Genomic DNA, 20,226 nt, shown 5'->3' with positions numbered 1-20,226 from the left:
GGCTCCACAGAGGTAAAGGGGTCCACTGGTTTCAGGGTCAGGCATATGTATTCCATCACAACTGTCCAGATCCTTAATGTCAGAAGGTGATGAGTCTGTTTGATGAACACACATCTGTTCTCCCTTCCCTAAAGGGTAAAACACCTGCAAAAGCTCTGTGCTAACACAATGCTATGAAAACCTGAAATGATCCCCTCTATGTTTGTGAATTGCGTTCAGAAAGGCAAACATTAGCTGATTCAGGCTAACGCTGTGATGGCCCATAATCAGTGACATCAGCAGACAATGTGTGCAGCAGCCTCTGTGATTTTCTTAACACTAGAAGCGTCACGCTGATCTGAGACACTTAAAGTTATACCTAGAAGTGCTGAGCTCTGGTCATCTGACTGCTCTGACTACCTACTAGAAGCCTACTACTGGTTTTACCTACTTTTGGACAGCTACAGTTTGGTTCAGCACTCAAAACGCTGCCAAGTCTTTATACGAGAAAGCTGTTACTGACTTATGATGATAACTAGATGGCATTTCATGGATATGTTGCTGATGTCCAATGAAAAACGTGCGTTCCAGTTATTGTCCATTTTAAGTTTTCTCTATGGTTTGAACCATGGTAGCCCACCTCTGTACACCGTGTAAACCATTCCGGACAACAGACCAACAGAAATGTTCTAAATTACTTGGAAAAACGTTATATATAATGAAACGTTTTTTATTGACTTTCATTCAAAGTTAAGAACATTTTCACCTTCTCCTGCAAAGCCACATTTTGGACAGCGGTGATGTGCAAATGCTGGACTTGATTTTAAGAAGCAGGTCAGTGCTCTTCTTGTTTTTTGTTCTGTGTTTTTTTAAATGTCCAGGCTGGACTCCACAGTGGACATCCTGCAACATAACAGGTTGAGGAAGATTCATAACACAGTATTGTTAGTTTTAAATATTTCAAATCTACACAGCACTATTTATAATACTTATATTTGTCATGTTATTTATTACACCTAGGCTATTTGCCATTTGTCATGTTATTCATTTACACCTGGGCATTTTTCCATATTTCAGGCAGCTGGACAATGCTACCAGAAATGCTATAAATTCATTCAAGATTTTTTTTTACTCAAAGACAAGAAATCCACCAAAGGCTCCATCCTACTCTTGCTGCTAAAAAAAAGTGCTATTCGTAGTCTCGAAATCGACATTAACAATCATAGAATTTCAGTGGTACTGGGTACCGACGACCAAGTATCTGGTGCCACTGTGACATTCCTAGTGCATACAGCCCTTTAGAGTGGATGCTATCACACAGAGCCCACGCTGCGTAATGTGTAGCTCTGTATGAACACAAAGTCTGGCAGAGTGAGACTCGGTTGTTTATGCAGGTGTCCCCTAATCAACACAAACGTAAATCAAATGTCAAAACAATGCCGGCGCATCGGTATCTAATTAACTCCATCCCTCCCTCCACTCCTCCAGCGCTGCTGCTCTGTCCTTCTCCCTTACATCATTTGATTTTCCTTCCCCCCACTGTGTTAAAAAGAGAGAGAGAGAGATGCTTGTATATAAACACGCAGCATCATAAACGCTCAGCCATATAAAGCTCCTTTTAATAAACGCACAGCCGCTGACTGGCAGCCCCGCTGCTGCCGCAGACGAGTTGCTGCGGTTACGCTGACATTCTGACAGTGATTACATTTTAATGTTACCAAACGGCAGCATTAGGCCACATCTGTTAATAAACAACGAAGTGAGGATAAAACAAGAGACGGGGAGGGAGAGAGAGAGAGAGAGAGAGAGAGAGAGAGAGAGAGAGAGAGAGAGAGAGAGAGTCCCTCTAAGCAGCTATTGAAAGATTTAGGGAATCAAACTGGACGTGCCTTTTTTGTATCTAGTCACATTAACTGTTCTTTTTTCAGCGAGTATTTATTTTAGAGACATCTGAGGGAAAAGTCACTGCGGGGCTGCGCAAGGGGGAGTGTAAAGAAGAGAGATATAGAATCAGTGAGAGAGAGAGAGAGAGAGAGAAAGCAGATACAGAATGAGAGAGAGAGAAAGAGAGAGAGAGAGGAGAATACAGAATGAGAGAGAGAGAGAGAGAGAGAGAGCGAAAGAGAGAGAGAGAGGAGAATACAGAATGAGAGAGAGAGAGAGAAAGCAGATACAGAATGAGAGAGAGAGAAAGAGAGAGAGAGAGGAGATACAGAATGAGAGAGAGAGAAAGAGAGAGAGAGAGGAGATACAGAATGAGAGAGAGAGAGAGAGAAAGAGAGAGAGAGGAGATGCAGAATGAGAGAGAGAGAGAGAGAGAGGAGATACAGAATGAGAGAAGAGAGAGAGAGAGAGAGAGAGAGAGAGAAAGGAGATACAGAATGAGAGAGAGAGAGAAAGGAGATACAGAATCGAGAGAGAGAGAGAAAGAGAGAGAGAGAGGAGATACAGAATGAGAGAGAGAGAGAGAGAGAGAGAGAGGAGATACAGAATGAGAGAGAGAGAAAGAGAGAGAAAGGAGATACAGAATGAGAGAGAGAGAGAGGAGATTACAGAATGAGAGAGAGAGAGAGAGAGAAAGGAGATACAGAATGAGAGAGAGAGAGAGGAGATACAGAATGAGAGAGAGAGAGAGGAGATACAGAATGAGAGAGAGAGAGAGAGAGAGAGAGAGAGAGAGAGAGAGAGAGAGAGAGAGAAAGGAGATACAGAATGAGAGAGAGAGAGAGAGGAGATACAGAATGAGAGAGAGAGAGAGAGAGAGAGAGAGAGAGAGAGAGAGAGAGAAGGAGATACATAATGAGAGAGAGAGAGAGAGAGAGAGAGAGAGAGAGGAGAGAGAGAGGAGATACCGAATGAGAGAGAGAGAGAGGAGATACCGAATGAGAGAGAGAGAGAGAGAGAGAGAGAGAGAGAGAGAGAGAAGAGAGAGAGAGAAGAGAGAAAAGGAGATACAGAATGAGAGAGAGAGAGAGAGAGAGAGAAGAGAGAGAGAGAGAGAGAGAGGAGATACAGATGAGAGAGAGAGAGAGAGAGAGAGAGAGAGAGAGAGAGAGAAAGGAGATACATAATTGAGAGAGAGAGAGAGAGAGAGAGAGAGAGAGAGAGAGAGAGAGGAGATACCGAATGAGAGAGAGAGAGAGGAGATACCGAATGAGAGAGAGAGAGAGAGAGAGAGAGAGAGAGAGAGAGAGAGAGAGAGGAAAGGAGATACAGAATGAGAGAGAGAGAGAGAGAGAGAGAGAGAGAGAGAGAGAGAGAGGAGATACAGAATGAGAGAGAGAGAGAGAGAGGGGAGATACAGAATGAGAGAGAGAGAGAGAGAGACAGAGAGAGAGAGAGAGAGAGAGAGAGAGAGAGAGAAAGGAGATACAGAATGAGAGAGAGAGAGAGAGAGAAAGAGGGAGAGAGAGGGGAGATACAGAATGAATGAGAGAGAGAGGAGAGAGAGAGAGAGAGGATGAGAGAGAGGAGAGAGAGAGAGAGAGAGAGAGAGGAGATACAGAAGGAGAGAGAGAGAGAGAGAGAGAGAGGAGATACAGAAGGAGAGAGAGAGAGAGAGAGAGAGAGAGAGAGAGAGAGGAGATACAGAATGAGAGAGAGAGAGGAGATACAGAATGAGAGAGAGAGAGAGAGAGGAGATACAGAAGGAGAGAGAGAGGAGATACAGAATGAGAGAGAGAGAGATGAGATACAGAATGAGAGAGAGAGAGAGAGAGAGAGAGAGAGTGAGAAAATACAGAATGAGAGAGAGAGGAGATACAGAATGAGAGAGAGAGAGGAGATACAGAATGAGAGAGAGAGAGAGAGAGAGAGAGAGAGAAAGAAAGGAAATACAGAATGAGAGAGAGAGAGAGAGAGAGAGGAGATACAGAATGAGAGAGAGAGAGAGAGGAGATACAGAATGAGAGAGAGAGAGAGAGAGGAGATACAGAATGAGAGAGAGAGAGAGAGAAAGAAAGGGAAATACAGAATGAGAGAGAGAGTGCGACAGAGAGAGAGAAAGGATAGAGAGAGAGATAGAGAGAGAGAGAGAGAGAGAGAGAGAGAGAGACGGGGGGGGGGGGGGGGGAACTTTCTCTAAAGACATAGGCTTAGATTAAAGGCATGGACAGCTCTTCCACCAGGCTATAATAAACCACATACACACACATTTAGAGAGAGCATCTCTCACCCCCATCTTTTCACACACATACACAGACACACGCACATACACACACATACACACACGGCACACACACACTCTTCTGACAGATACATTACTCTCTCAACACATCCACTTCATCCTTCCATTTCTTCCATTACCAGGCCATGGATGGAGGGGTTGACTAGACAGCAGGATTGGTGGAGATGAGCGTGTCTGAGGGCAACCTCTCACACACACACACACACACACACACACACACACGGCTGTAAAAAAACAACAAAAACAACAAAAACAAAAAAACGACACACGCAGAGGTTGAATGTGAAAGCAGTGGGAGCTGGTCGAGGGTCAGTGTGCGCCTCTCTGAAGGCCTTCAGATGGACCGTGTGGAATTATATAAGCTCTCCGGCTAAAACACAGAGGAAACAGAGACGAGCCTTGGCTAAGAGATATGACTGGAGCAGGACAGAGAGAGGGGGAAGGATGGAGGGAGATCAGAGAAGGTGATCAGAGAAGAACACTAGTCTTTGCAGACTGCCTCCAGTTCTAGAATATTCCTGAGCTGTCTAGCATGCACAGCTTCTTCATTTTTCACCGATGTTTGGAAACTCCTATGATGCTTAGGTCAGAGGACTGCGTCTCTTCAGGAAGAACGTGGTAGACTGAGGCTTTTAACAGATGATTTAACATTTGCACCCAGGACTTTGTGGACGCACCACACCGTCAACAGTACTGAAAGCAGAGGTTTTATACACCAGTGTATCCCAGTGTATCCCGTACACACAGTATCGCTGATGTCGGAAGCTCAGCACTTAATCTTGCTTAAGCTTGGCTGTCTGATACTCAGTGGAGTTGTAGCTGAGCTAGTTAAGCATAGGCTAGCTTTAGGGAGGGGGCTACAGATCCACAACCACGCTCGATCTGAGTCATTATCACCTAAAAGTTTGCAGACTGCAGTGAGCAGACTGTTATCCTGCTATCTGAGCTAATGCTAACCAGCTTCCCACTCCTAATTCAGAGCAGTTTAATATTTGTAATGGTCAGACTGATGGTTTAGCAAACTGACCCCTGTATTTGGTCATTTCCTTTATTATTTTGAAACTGTATAATAGCACGAAAAAGGTGGAGACCACCTACCTAACCCAACCCTCGTAACTGTTCTCAATAATTATTATTTAGCTGATACTGAACGGATGAGAGAATCTCAAGTTCCTGATCCGCTGTGATGGGTTGATGCTCAGATACACAGATCAGCACAGACTTGGACAAAGAAAAAAATAAATAAATATTAAATAAATATTATTATACAGATTATAATGATAGAAAAGATTATATACATGTAAATGCAAAAGACAAGATGTCAACAGCATGCCATTTAAATACTTTCCAGTTAGAGTAGCAGATATCCCGGTATTTCACACCACAGTATACAATTATTTATAGTAACCTGCCCATTACATGTCAGTAAAGCCTGGTACTTGGGGTGGTGTGCTTGGTGTGGGGAGAAGGGAGACGGGGAGACACACAGAAGAGAGAGAGAGAGAGAGAGAGAGAGAGAGAGAGAGAGAGAGAGAGAGAGAAATGGACATTGAGAGGGCTAATGAAAAGGAAAGAGAGAGAGAGAGAGAGAGAGAGAGAGAGAGAGAGAGGTGGAAGGGTGAGAGGGTTTAACAAAAAGAGAGAGCGTGAGAGAGCGAGAGAGGCACACAAAGAGAGAGAGAGAGAGAGAGAGAGAGAGAGAGAGAGAGAGAGAGAGAGAGAGGAAGAGAGAGAAATGGTCATGAATAGGGCTAATGAAAATTAAAGAGAGAGAGAGAGAGAGAGAGAGAGAGAGAGAGAGAGAGAGAGAGAGAAATGGACATTGAGAGGGCTAATGAAAAGGAAAGAGAGAGAGAGAGAGAGAGAGAGAGAGAGAGAGAGAGAGGTGGAAGGGTGAGAGGGTTAAACAAAAAGAGAGAGGGTGAGAGAGTGAGAGAGGCACACAAAAAGAGAGAGAGAGAGAGAGAGAGAGAGAGATAGAGGGAGAGAGAGTCCTAAGCTCCTATTTCTGAGTCAAGTCACAACATGACAAAGCAATCAACTGTCCAAGGACACACACAATTAGAAAAAAACATGTGTGTGTGTGTGCGTGTGTTCGGGTGTTTGATGTAGCACGACTTGGCTGGACACTTATGTAAGACGCAGCACTGCAGGGACGCCACCACTGATTCAACAACTACACCAAAAAATACACACAGCAGAGAGAGAGATAGAGAGAGAGAGAGAGAGAGAGAGAGAGAGAGACACAAAGAAACATGGAGGGGGGAGTGAAGTGATGTGTGAATGTGACTCCACTTTCATTACACCACTAGTAATCTGCTGCCACCTACTGGTAATCAGTGGATACAGACAAAAAACACACACACACACACACACACACACACACACACACACACACACACACACACACACACACACACACAAAGACAAATATACATACGTATTGGAAGTACAGTCCCTTTGGCCAAACACACAGATGAAATTCTCACAGCTATGGTTCTGTTTCTGCAGACATTAGCGTTATTGCGTGTTGCTGGTCACGGCCCTTCTCTCATTTATCTTGGATTGTAGAGAAGCCAGTGTCACAGAGAGCTCGACTACACTTTTTAGGAGGTAAACTGCATCTAAAGCTCACTGACCTAAAATCCTCCTACAAACGCCAACTAACTCCAGCACTGGATTGATGTGCCCTACATGTGTGTAGCTGTTTGTAGCCTGCCACACTCCCACAACCATTGGCTTTGTTGGCAGACGTCTGGTGGGGAATGATGGCGGTTTGTGGAAAATTACAGTTTTTGGTGGAGAATGATGTTTGATGAGGTATGATGGTGTCTGAGGAAGAATGATGGTGTTTGGTGGAAAATTATGGTGTTTGGCGCAGCATGACTGAGAGTTCTGGTGTTTGGAGGGGAAAGATAGAGATCCTTGGAGAATGATAGTGTTTTGTGGAGAATAATAGTGATCCTTGGAGAATGGAGGACAATGATTGTGTCAATAATAGTGTTTGCTGAAGAGTAATGGTGTTCAGTGTAAAAAGATGGTGTTTGGTGGAAAATGATTACATCTGTTGAAAAAGTATGGTGTTTGCTGGAGAATGATGGTGTTTGGTGGAGAATGATGGTGTTTGGAGGACAATGACGGTGATTCTTGGAGAATGATGGCGTTTGGTGGAGAAGGATGGTATTTGGAGGACAATGATGGTGATCATTGGAGAAGGATGGTGTTTGGTGGAGAAGGATGGTGTTTGGAGGACAATGATGGTGATCATTGGAGAAGGATGGTGTTTGGAGGACAATGATGGTGTTCTTTGGAATGATAATGTTTGGAGGACAATGATGGTGATCATTGGAGAAGGATGTTGTTTGGTGGAGAAGGATGGTATTTGGAGGACAATGATGGTGATCCTTGGAGAAGGATGTTGTTTGGTGGAGAAGGATGGTATTTGGAGGACAATGATGGTGATCCTTGGGAATGATGGTGTTTGCAGGACAATGATGGTGATCTTTGGAATGATAATGTTTGGAGGACAATGATGGTGATCATTGGAGAAGGATGTTGTTTGGTGGAGAAGGACGGTATTTGGAGGACAATGATGGTGATCCTTGGGAATGATGGTGTTTGGAGGACAATGATGGTGATCCTTGGAGAATGATGATGTTTGGTGGAGAAGGATGGTGTTTGGAGGACAATGATGGTGATCATTGTAGAGGGATGGTTTTTAGTGGAGAATGATTGTGTTTGGTGGGAAATTATGGTGTTTGAAGGACAATGATGGTGATCCTTGGGGAATGATGGTGTTTGGAGGACAATGCGTCAATAATAGTGTTTGCTGGAGAGTAAAGGTGTTCAATGTAAAATTATGGTGTTTAAAAAAATGTTTGCGCCTGATGAAAAATGATGGTGTTTGGTGGAAAATTATGATGATCCCTGGAGAATGATGGTGATCCTTGGAGAATTATGGTGTTTGGTGGAGAATGATGATGTTTGGTAGAGAATGTGTCGTCTGGTGGAAAATGAGCATGGTCTTTGGAGAATGGTGGCATTAGATGGGGAATTCCGGTGTTTGGTGAAGAATATTGGTGATCCTTGGAGAATGATGGTGTTTGGTAGAGAATGGTGTTTAAAAGAGAATAACAGTGTGCTGGCAAGTGATGTTAAAGGAAATTGATGGTGTTTGAGAAAGTATAAAAACATCTGATGAAATGTTTATTGAATATATTTTTTGGTGGAAAATTATGGTGGACAAATATGGTGCTTGGTGGAGACAAATTGTGAATTATGGTGTTTGGTAGAGAATGATGTTTGATGGTGAGTGATGGTGCTTGATGGAAAATGGTGGTCTTTGGGGAAGAATGATAATGTTTGTTGAAATATGATAGTGTTTGGTGGAGAATGGTGGGGTTTGATGGAAAATGATGATGTTTGGGAAGAATGATCATGTCTGATGAACAAAATATGGTGGTGAAAAATACATTGTTTTTGTGGAGAATGATGAGTGTGGCATTTAGTAGACAATAATGATTGGTGGAGAATGAGGGTGATTGGTGGAGAATGATGGTATTTGGTGGAATATTGATGTTTAATAAAGAGAAGGATAGTGTTTGCTGCAGAGTGATAGTGTTTGATGGAAAACGATGTTGTTCGGGGAGAAATCATCCTCATTATCATCATCTGCTGAAAACGTACAGAGTTTGGTGGCGAAGTTTGGTGTTTGGTGGGAAATGATGGTGTTTGCTGGAGGAGGATGATGATGTTTGTTGGACAATGATGGTGTCCAGTGGAGAATGTTTGTATTTGGAAGAGAATAATGGTGTTAGAAGGAAAATGCTGATGTTTAGGTAAAAACTATGTTGTTTAAGTAAAAAGGTGTTGATGGTGAGTTCTGGTGAGGAATAACGGTACTAGTGGAGAATGATGGAGCTTGGTATGAGCTGGTGCATTATGGGCACTGACTTCCACAGGAAAGAAAATTATTATTAGAACAGAAAAATCCTAGACACCAACTCTCAGAAAGTCTTAACAGTAAAGAAAGGCAGTTCATTTAGCTGAAGCCTGACTTCGCTGACTGAGAAGGATGTTTTCTGTGATTTGGAAAATGTTTTATCTGAAACTTTTCTGTTCCTGCATTAACTTAACCGTTCGAGTGGAAACTGAATTTATCATCGACATCACAAAAAAGAGAGAGGGAGGCGGAGAGAGAGAGAGAGCTTTTTGAAAGGAGAACATAGGTTCTGCCTTAATTTCCCCATTTTTGGGGCTTATTTGTGATCTTTTCCCAGCCAGCTAACACTCTCAGGACGAAGTTTCCTCTTTTAAACCCAATCCATTTCAAAAGACAATAACAACAACAACAAATCATCTACTCTGGCTATTTCACGCCCAATTGGACCAATTTTTTTTTTTTCCAAATGCTTTTTCTGAGCAACTTTTCTCTTTACAATTGCCCAGTTCTCTCTCTCTCTCCCCTCTCTCTCATTCTCCCGCTCATACACACACAACCCAATTTAAAATAATGTCACTCAGACCCATAGAAGTAGTCGGTGGTTAGTGGTACAGACTGTATTTGCAGAAAGAAAAAGAGATAAAACACCTACTGCATGGTGACCTCAGCCAGGTTTGTATTAGACATGCAGTCTGAGAAACGCTGAAATGTATTTCTGACAGTAGTCATTTTTGTTAGCGCCAGCAGCTACAAGTACCCACTAGCAATCACTGTGGACAAGTGGGCTAAAAATAGAAAAGAACCGCAATCAGATCCTCTTCTGAAAGCTCAGATTCATCCTATGCCATCTGATCAGAAGGCAGGATGTTAAAAAAAAAAAAAAGAAGCAAAGTAGAGCTTCAAGCCTAGTGTCAATCATCTGCAGTCAACGTAGCAATTTCCTTTTCACTAAAAAATCTGTGAAATCTTAAAGTAGGTTTTACAGACTCTTAAAAATGAAAGGGGCTACAAATGGTTCTTGTGTCAAAGAAGAAGCATGTTTGGTGGCGTGTGAGTGTAAGGAACCTTTACTTGATGTAAACGTTCTTTACCTTCACACATTATCTCTACATTAAGTGAAGAAAAATTGCCCTTTTTTGGAACCAATAGTGGTTCTTCTATGGCACCCCTTCAAGAATGGTGATGGTGAGAATGGAAAATATGGTGAAGAATCATAGCATTTGGTGGAGAATGATAGTGTTTGGTTAAAAATGATAGCATGTGGCAAAGAACTATGGTGTTTGGTGAAAAATGATGGTGTTTGGGGAAGAATGATAGACAGCACATGTTGGAGAATGTTGGTGTTAGGCAGAACATGGTGGTGTTTGGTAGAGAATCAGAGTGTTTGTTGGAGAATAAGGATGTTTGATGGAGAATAATTGTGTTTGATGGAGACTGATAGATTTAGGTGAAGGTGGTGATGGTGTAGAATAATTTAGCATGGTGGAGAATTATGGTGCCTGATCCGCAAGGATGGTATTTGTTAGGAAAAGTTCAGTAAAGAATATTGTGCTTGGGTGTTATGGAAATTCCCACATTACAATCAGGCCAGGAGCACCTGAATGTGTGCACAAACCTTGTTGGTATAAATTGTACCATGGTAAAATGGTACAAATTGCACTTTTTTGGAACCAATAGTGGTTCTTCTATGGCACCCCTTCAAGAATGGTGATGGTAAGAATGGAAAATATGGTGAAGAATCATAGCATTTGGTGGAGAATGATGGCGTTTGGCAAAGAACTATGGTGGTTGGGGAAGAATGATAGACAGCATATGTTGGAGAATGTTTAGTGGAGAATGATGGTGTTTGGCAGAACATGGTGGTGTTTGGTAGAGAATCAGAGTGCTTGTTGGAGAATAAGGATGTTTGATGGAGAATAATTGTGTTTGATGGAGACTGATAGATTTAGGTGAAGGAGGTGTAGAATAATTTAGCATGGTGGAGAATTATGGTGTCTGATCCGCAAGGATGGTATTTGTTAGGAAAGGTTCAGTAAAGAATATTGTGCTAGGGTGTTATGGAAATTCCCACATTACAATCAGGCCAGGAGCACCTGAATGTGTGCAAAACTTTTTTGGCACCCCTTCAAGAACCATTTGTAGCCTCGCTATCTGGTCTGTCTGCAGGCTAGTAAAAAGTCCGGTGTTCCTACTCAGCCCAGGCTCTGTAAATGGGAAACAAACATAGTGCCTCGGCTTGAGCCATGCAACACTCAGCAATCAGTAACAGGGGGCTTTCGAAGGGGCATGGGAGACTGTGTATCTGGCACTTGCTAGCTATCTACGTATTGTACTACACGCACAGTCAAGGAGAGACGGCTGACAAACAGCCAAGAAGGAAAAGATCTGACAGACAAACGCTGAACAGAAACTCCTGAGATCAGGCGAGGGTGAAGACACATGTAAACATTGGCGAGATGGATGGTGGGCGGTAGATGAAGGAGAGACCATCGAGAACTGAGAGGATGAAAAGGGATGGGGGTGTTGCTCCATTTCTGCTCTACGGGCTGGTAACATTGGTTTGCTTAGCAGCGGAAATTGTAGCAATAGTTTGCTAATGCTAACCTAGCTAAAGCTAATTACGCTCCATGACGTTCCTCTCTTTAACCGTATATTATGGTATTTGATCGTAATACACTTGTGGAGGGTTTTAGGGCCATGAAGATCTAAAAATGAAGATAATAATTTGATATAGATAATAATTTCACATCATTTGAAATGCTTTGCTAGGTAACATGGCTTCCTGTAGCTGCTGCCCGCATCAGATTCAAAACCCTGACACTGGTCTACAAAGCCAAGAACAGACCAGCCCCTCCGTACTTGATGGCAATGGTCAAAAGCCGATCCGCACCAAGAGCCCTTCGAGCTTCAAGTACGGCCCGGCTCGACCCGCCATCCCTCAAAATCCACTGAAGACAAGCGTCCAGGCTTTTTTCTGTCCTGTACCAAAGTGGTGGAACGAACTTCCACTGGGTGTCTGAACGGCAGAGTCGCTCACTATCTTCAAACGCAAACTGAAGACCCACCTCTTCCGAGAGTACTTGGACGAATAGAGTACTATGGTCACCTTATTGACTTGTGTCCAGTAATGTCTAAAGCTTAGAGGTATCTATTAGTCTATTCTAACTAGCTGAGGTTTTTTGGGTAAATAGCAAAGCACTTTGTAAGTCGCTCTGGATAAGAGCGTCTGCTAAATGTAAATTAGCAAGGTAACATTAGGTAGGTAAAGTCACAATGTAGGCCTGCCATTTCATGCTGGGAGCCTGATTATGGACAACTGCAGCTTGTTGGGAAAGCACAGCTCTTGCCAGCACGAAAGAGAGGACGCTAGCCTCCTGGCTAAGTAGTGAGAATGTGTTAAGTCCTTACTCTCCTGGTTTCTGTGCTAGGGGGAGCTACAAATGGGTGGGTAAATTGGGAGTACCAAAACTGGGATAAAAAGGAAACACATATGTGAGAGCCAGTAGAGAGGACGTTAGCATCTCGGCTATGGCGTGAGAGCCACCACAGAGACTCATACTACAGACTCAGGTTCAGAGTAGTAGTATTTTGGGTGTGTTTGGTGCACTTACGTATATAAATAAAGCCTCTACCCTACTATATGCAGGTTCTGCAAGCGTTCAGCGGTGCCGTAAATCAGCCAATAATCTGCCTTCATTCTGAGACAAAATAACAGGGTTGTAAATGTCACATACTTCATATTTACACATTAAAGAACAGTTCATTTTTGTATTTTTTGCATGCCAGCAACTGAGCATGTGCAGCTTCATTGTAAAAGTAGAGGTGTGCTGGGTGGAGTGTTGCTTGAAACTCTTATCAACTGCAGTCAACAGTTACCTGAACCAGGTTACTGCAGTAGTGTAAATGCTCTGTGCATTTAAAGAAAAAAAGTGCTTGTTTGTTTACGAGATAACATGGGAGAACATGTGCCGACGTCTCTGCGTGCTGCACTTTCCCCTCCACAACTCAACCCCTTGCGTGAGCTGTTATTAGTTCAGCAGTTTTCCATATGTATACCCCCGTAATCTCCCACCAGCCACTTCTTGTTGTGGTCATTAGCATCGTTGCTTATGTAAATTGCTCGTTAACCACAATCAGTGGCGACCGACGTAAAGCGCAAAGCTTGATCATCGTTTGTTTTGATTACGGCTAAGTGTGCATTTGCATGCTCATGCATATTCATATACTCTGTCGCTAAAACCAGCAAAAAAAAAAAAACTCATCAGAATTCATTGCTATTCAGCTCTTTGTTCTTGGTGGTTGACAAAAGTCATTATTTGCTTGTTGTTATGAGTATTAGCATGTTTATCACTCACAGGATTAGCAGAGTGGTGAGATCTCAGATGAACTGTCAGGTAATCCATTGATTGAGAAGCATTAGACATCTGGTCAGGTCTGAGGTCATGGAAAATGGGAACACTGACATGCCGGTTAAAATCCCCATCTCTGATGTACACAGCTGACCCGGTACCACTACACCTTCCTGGGCCTTACGTGACACATCATGTAAGCTGTAGATTAATATTATGACTCCTAGGAGGTGGAGAATAATTGTATTAGGTGGAGAATGATAGTTATTGAAGTAAATGATGTTGTTTGCAGAGAAGGACGGTGTTTGATAGAGAATCACAGTGCTGGATGGAAAATGACAATGTTGGTGTTTGATGGAGAATGATGGCGTTTAGTGGAGAATGATAGTGTTTGATGGAGAATGATGGTGTTTAATGGAGAATGCTGGTGTATGGTGGAGAATGATGGTGTTTGATGGAGAATGCTAGTGTTTAATGGAGAATGATGGTGTTTGATGGAGAATGCTGGTGTTTGGTGGAGAATGATGGCGTTTGGTAGGATCATGGAGTTTGATTGGAGAATGATGGTGTTTGGTGGAGAATGATGGTGTTTGATGGAGAATGATGGTGTTTGATGGAGCATGATGGTGTTTGATGGAGAATGATGGCATTTGGTAGAGTGATTGGCAGAGAATTATAGTGCTTGTTGGAGAATGATGGTGTTTGGTGGAGAATGATGGCGTTTGTTGGAGAATGATGGTGTCTTGTGGAGAATGATGGTGTGTGGTGGAGAATGATGGTGTTTGATGGAGAATGCTGGTGTTTGGTGGAGAATGAAGGCGTTTGGTAGAGTGCTTGGCAGAGAATTATAGTGCTTGTTGGAGGATGATGGTGTTTGGTGGAGAATGATGGCGTTTGGTGGAGAATGATGGTGTCTTGTGGAGAATGATGGTGTCTGATGGAGAATGACTGTCTGATGGAGAATGATGGTGTTTGGTAGAGAATGGAGTTTGTTGGAGAATAATGCTTGATATAATTAAGGAGTTAGTTAAAGAAAGATGGTGTTTGGCAGAGAATGAGGATTGGTGAAGAATCAGAGTTTGGCAGAGAACAATAGTGTTTGGTAGAGTGTTTGATAATGAATCATGGTGCTTGTTAAAGAAAAATGTGTTTGGTAAAGAGTGATAGCGTTTGGCAGAGACTGATGGTGTCTCTTGGTTAAGAATGATGGTGTATTGTGAAGAATCATAGCATTTGGTGAAAATGATGGTGTTTGGGGAAGAATGATAGATGATAGGAGAATGTTTAGTGGAGAATGATGGTGTTTGGCAGAGAATCAGAGTGCTTGTTGGAGAATAAGGATGTTTGATGGAGAATAATTGTGTTTGATGGAGATATATTTAGGTGATATATATATATATATATAGGTGAAGGTGGTGATGGTGTAAAATAATTTGCATGGTTCAATCATAGCAAAGTTCAGTAAAGAATACACTGCTATACACTGTATATTTTGCTATACACTGAAGACATTTGTGTTTGAGATCAAAAGATTAATAAAGTGTCAAGATTCTGATATCATCAGGTAATACTCTGACAATATCAGAGTATCTGAAATTCTGATCTTGGGACAGGGGTTCTCCCCTCAGTTGCAACTTCAGGAGGTAGAATGCATCTGGTGACTTGGCCAGTCTATTGGCCACTCTGTTGTGTTTCGGGGCCATTATCTTATTGCATGATGAAGGTCCTCCTGATTAGGCTGGATGCATTTCAGACATAAACTGTCAGACGGAATGTTTCTCCAGGCTTCTGCTGCTACCACCACAACTTACATCATTAATAAAGATTAGGGAATTGATTCCAGAAGCAGTCGGGTCCTTACTTTCTCCACACTTTGACCTTTCCATCACTTTGGTGAAGGTTAATCTTGGTCTCATCAGTCCATAAAATGCTCATCACTACACTCTTATTGCTGAGCAGTGGTTTGCAGCTTGAGGTGTGTCCTCCATATGTCTGCTCCTGAAGTTGTCTTTAAACACTGGATTACGGACTGTGATACCCTATGGCCTGTGAGGGTTGTTGGTGATGTAACTGACTGCGGTTTTAGGGTTTCTCCTCACAGCTTTCACAATGCTTCTGTTATCAATTGGCATTACTGACCTGTTGTGTTCTTCATCAGGACGTTCCAAATTGTTGTCCAATGGTTGTATAACATCTCACTAACTCATTATTTATCTTTTCTTAAAAATGGCTTTCTTTTACATAGACAACTCTCTGATCTTCAGGTTTGTTTATACCTTTTCACAGCCAGGCTTTTGAACTCTTCTGGCAGCTAAAAAACACCTCAGGCAGTCACAGGTTCCAATACGTTTGCTCAATGGACAAATTGGTGGGTTCAAACAACAAACACATTTCCAGAAACATAAATGTGTTTCCAGTTGTTCTCAGTAACACATCCAGATGTGAATCTCAGGACATAAACAACAGAACTGGCTATGCCGTTCAATTACATTCAAAGGACACTGTAGCTTAGAAGAAGAGGTGCTGGCAACACCAAGGGCTCTGCAGATCAGTAGAAATAGAAATAGAAGACAATTGAGCTGGTCTGGGATCAGTTCCTTCCATCAAAATCAGCATTCTGTAGATTATCCCTCTGCCCAAGTGAGATCGGTCTCAGGTCAATAGCAAAACCCTCACAGGCACACAGAGGAGCTATTTTGTTTACACAGAGACTTTTTGGAGTTTTTGATGTGAGAGACACAGTTGAAAGTGGAACAGATGGTCTTGTTCTTACACACACACACACACACACACACACACACACACACACACACACACACATATATATAAACTCATTCTCTTGGTGTCTTTCACACACACACAGTCTTTCTTAGTGAGAAACACACACACACACATTCTCACCACTCTAAGGAAAACCATTTGTCTAAACTGCACCTGTCACGCTCTGAATCCAAATGGAGGTGCTATGCATGTGAGCTGAGTGCACCAGCAGAATGCTAATGAAGCTATCTGACCCGGAGATGGAGCTTCCTTTCCTTATTCTCTGCTAAACCTGAGGCTTGAAACCAACTAAGTACAGCCTGTGCAGCCTCAACAAATGCATCTTCTTATACAAGTGCTCAACCAGAAACACAGTAGTCAGCATGTTGTTGGCAAGAAGAAAGATCATGTTTGATGGACAATAATCTTGGTAGGTGGAGGATGAAGGTGTTTTAGCAGTTAATGCAGGTGCTTGTTGGAAAATGATGGTGTATGATGGAGAATGATTATGTTTGGTGGAGAATTATGGTGTATGGTGGAGTATGATTGTGTATGGTGGAGAACGATTATGTTTGGTGTAGAATGATGGTGTATGGTGGAGAATGATTATGTTTGGTGGAGAATGATGGTGTATGGAGGAAAATTATGATAAGATTGTTGGTGGTTGGTGGAGAATGGCGGTGTATGGTATCGAGAATGAAGGTTTTTAGCAGTTAATGCTGGTGCTTGTTGGAAAATCATGGTGTTTTATGAAGAATGATGGTGTATGGTGGAGAATGACTATGTTTGGTGGAGAATGGTGGCGTATGGTGGAAAATGATGGTGTATTTTGGAGAATAATGGTGTATGGTGAAGAATGACGGTGTATGGTGGAGAATGATGGTGTTTAGAGGAGAATGATTATGTTTTGTGGAGAATGATGGTGTATGGTGGAGAATGATGGTGTTTTGTGGAGAATGCTGGTGTTTTGTGGAGAATGCTGGTGCTTGCTGGAAAATCATGGTGTTTTATGAAGAATGATGGTGTATGGTGGAGTATGTTGGTGTTTCCAGTGGTCAGTGTTGGTGTTTGTGGGAGAACGTTGGTGTTTGTGGAGATTTATGATAAGATTGTTGGTGTTTTGTGGAGAATGATGGTGTATGGTGGAGAATGATTATGTTGGGTGGAGAATGATGGTGTATGGTGGAGAATGATGGTGTATGGTGGAGAATGATTATGTTGGGTGGAGAATGATGGTGTATGGTGGAGAATGATTGTTTGGTGGAGAATGGTGGTGTATGGTGGAAAATGATGGTGTATGGTGGAGAATGACGGTGTATGGTGGAGAATAATGGTGTTTAGAGGAGAATGATTATGTTTTGTGGAGAATGATGGTGTATGGTGGAGAATGATGGTGTATGGTGGAGAATGATTATGTTTTGTGGAGAATGATGGTGTATGGTGGAGAATAATGGTGTATGGTGGAGAAAGACGGTGTATGGTGGAGAATGATGGTGTTTAGAGGAGAATGATTATGTTTTGTGGAGAATGATGGTGTATGGTGGAGACTGATTATATTTGATGGAGAATGATGGTGTATGGTGGAGAATGATGATGTACGGTGGAGAATGATTATGTTTTGTGGAGAATGGTGGTGTATGGTATATAATGATGGTGTATGGTGGAGAATGTTGGTGTATGGTGGAGAATGATGATACAATTGATGATGTTTGGTGGAAAATGATGGTGTATGATGGAGAATGATGGCGTTCGGTGAGGAATGATGGCGTTCTGTGAGGAATGATGGCGTTCGGTGGACAATGATGGTGTTTAAAGTGAACATCAAGTATCAGGATTGACAGTACAGTGTCGTTTGTTTAGATGGAATATCACTCACCTCTGCTTTCCCCTCCTTCTCTCTGCTGTGGAAAACACTGCCTTGATCCACTCTTGGTCTGAAACAGATGCAAAAACAGATGTGCTGTTATGGTCGTCTATTATTTCTATTTTTAACGAGTACACACATCCTAAACCTACTGTAAGTCTGAAACAAGGGTTCTACTGAAAATATATTTGTTAAGTATATCATATTTTTGCTGATTAGTTCTTGAATCCCTTAAACTTTCCATATGTTCACATCCCTAAGCTTATTATGCTGTAACTACTCAGAAACACACAAACTAATGCCACGATGCAATAAATTCTCATTATAAGAGTGAAGCACTGAAGGCAGGCCTGCCAGCATATCTTGTGAATACTGGGGGTTAAAAAGCAGAACATTGCCGGTTTAGAAAGCTAACTGAATAACCCGAATGTGTCAGTTGTCTTTTTTCATGTTGGGCAACCTCTGAGTTTAGTCTAGATTTGTCTAGATCTGTCTGCAGAGCGGATTCTTGGGAAAAAAAATGTAAAAATTGAAGAAATCTTTATGTAGGCCAGGCCTCAAGGGCTAAATATGAGCGCTGTTTTATTTCATAATCTAAAAAGAGACACCACACACCCTTTCCCCCTTTTTCCTGCTGTGTTTGACCTTGTCTAATCCAAATTTTTTCTAAATTAATGTTCTTGTCCTATTCTAAAGACTCCTGTCTTTATTCCTTTGAAAGAGGGAAGTATTTAGATTAGCATAAGAATCAGACCCGCATTTGAAATCTTTTTCTTTTCAAAACCATTATACCCTTCATTCTCCTGCAATCACAGATCACGACGTAATACAATATGACACAAATGCAATGTGTGGAGAAATGTAATTATAATAGATTCATCATTCCCATCAGGGCAATTAGCCATAATAATGACATTGGGGAATAAAGAGATTTTAATGCATTTTTCTATGGTATGACAGTGATGGAGGGCAAAAGGACGTCGTTATGAATGCAAAAAGCTGTTGCACCTTCTGAATATATAAAACAACATAACAGCTTAATTTAAAACACTGCTTATTTAGCTTATGTAACCATCCTCACTAATCTCTGTTCAATCCTTAGAATTAAACAGGCCATTTACGTTGCTACACCTTTAAGGCTAAGATGTCCAAATGTCTGTGGACACCCCTTGTAACGAATGCATTCAGCTAGTTTACATTTAAGGCATTTAGCAGACGCTCTTATCCAGAGCAACTTACAAAAGTGCTTTGCTATTTACCCAAGAAAAACATCAGCTAGTTAGAATAGACTAATAGTTCAAAGATACCTCTAAGCCTTAGACATTACTAAGCACAAGTCAGTAAGGAGACCACTCTGCTATTCGTCCAAGTACTCTCAGAAAAGGAGGGTCTTTAGTCTGCGTTTGAAGACAGCGAGCGACTCTGCTGTTCGGACACCCAGGGGAAGTTCGTTTCACCACTTTGGTGCCAGGACAGAAAAAAGTCTGGATGCTTGTCTTCCGTGGATTTTGAGGGATGGCGGGTCGAGCCGAACCGTACTTGAAGCTCGAAGGGCTCTTGGTGCGGATCGGCTTTTGACCATTGCCATCAAGTATGAAGGGGCTGGTCCGTTCGTGGCTTTGTAGACCAGTGTCAGGGTTTTGAATCTGATGCGGGAAGCAGCTACAGGAAGCCAGTGAAGAGAACGCAGCAGTGGAGAGACATGGCTAAATTTAGGAACATTGAAGACGACCCGTGCCGCTGCATTCTGGATGAGTTGCAGGCGCCTGATGGTGCAAAGTTGCACCCATAGCTGACACAGATGTGCAAATGCACACATAAAGCTTATCTAGTCCCTGTAGAGAAGAATTACCTATAGTATATGACTCTCTAAACCAGATAAACATAAACCCAGTTGCACCATGCCTACTGCCAGACATAGGCTAGTGGGGTATAACTCCCCCCCAGCATTTAGCAGTGGAGCAGGGGAACCGTGTTCACTGGAATGATGGTCGGTGCCAATCCAATTATTAATGGGATGAATTGGGAAATTGGGAATGAGGTGGGGTGGTAATCATCCAACATCCTGACCACACTAACGCTAGTCACTGAATACAATCAAATCCTCACAGCAATGCTCCATAATTTAGTAGAAACCATCCATGGA

At 42.3% G+C, this 20,226-nt stretch overlaps 1 protein-coding gene across 4 annotated transcripts in view; it reads right to left on the bottom strand.

Moving 5' to 3' along the window:
• LOC140547057 (glucosidase 2 subunit beta-like) overlaps positions 1 to 20,226 on the bottom strand; it is a 325,295-nt gene that overhangs the window by 270,968 nt on the left and 34,101 nt on the right. For all 4 annotated transcript variants that reach the window (XR_011978387.1, XR_011978386.1, XM_072670576.1 and 1 more), the window contains exon 8: positions 18,093 to 18,150. Coding sequence is in view for 2 of the 4 variants with exons in the window: in XM_072670576.1 (XP_072526677.1) it covers positions 18,093 to 18,150 (58 nt within the window). In the remaining 2 variants the exon portion in view is untranslated. The remainder of the gene's footprint in view (positions 1 to 18,092; positions 18,151 to 20,226) is intronic.

This window comes from Salminus brasiliensis, chromosome 24 (assembly GCF_030463535.1).
Source record: "Salminus brasiliensis chromosome 24, fSalBra1.hap2, whole genome shotgun sequence".
Taxonomy (NCBI): Eukaryota; Metazoa; Chordata; class Actinopteri; order Characiformes; family Bryconidae; genus Salminus; species Salminus brasiliensis.
Note: the sequence above shows the minus strand (reverse complement) of the source record. Positions and strands in the feature narration are given on the sequence as shown.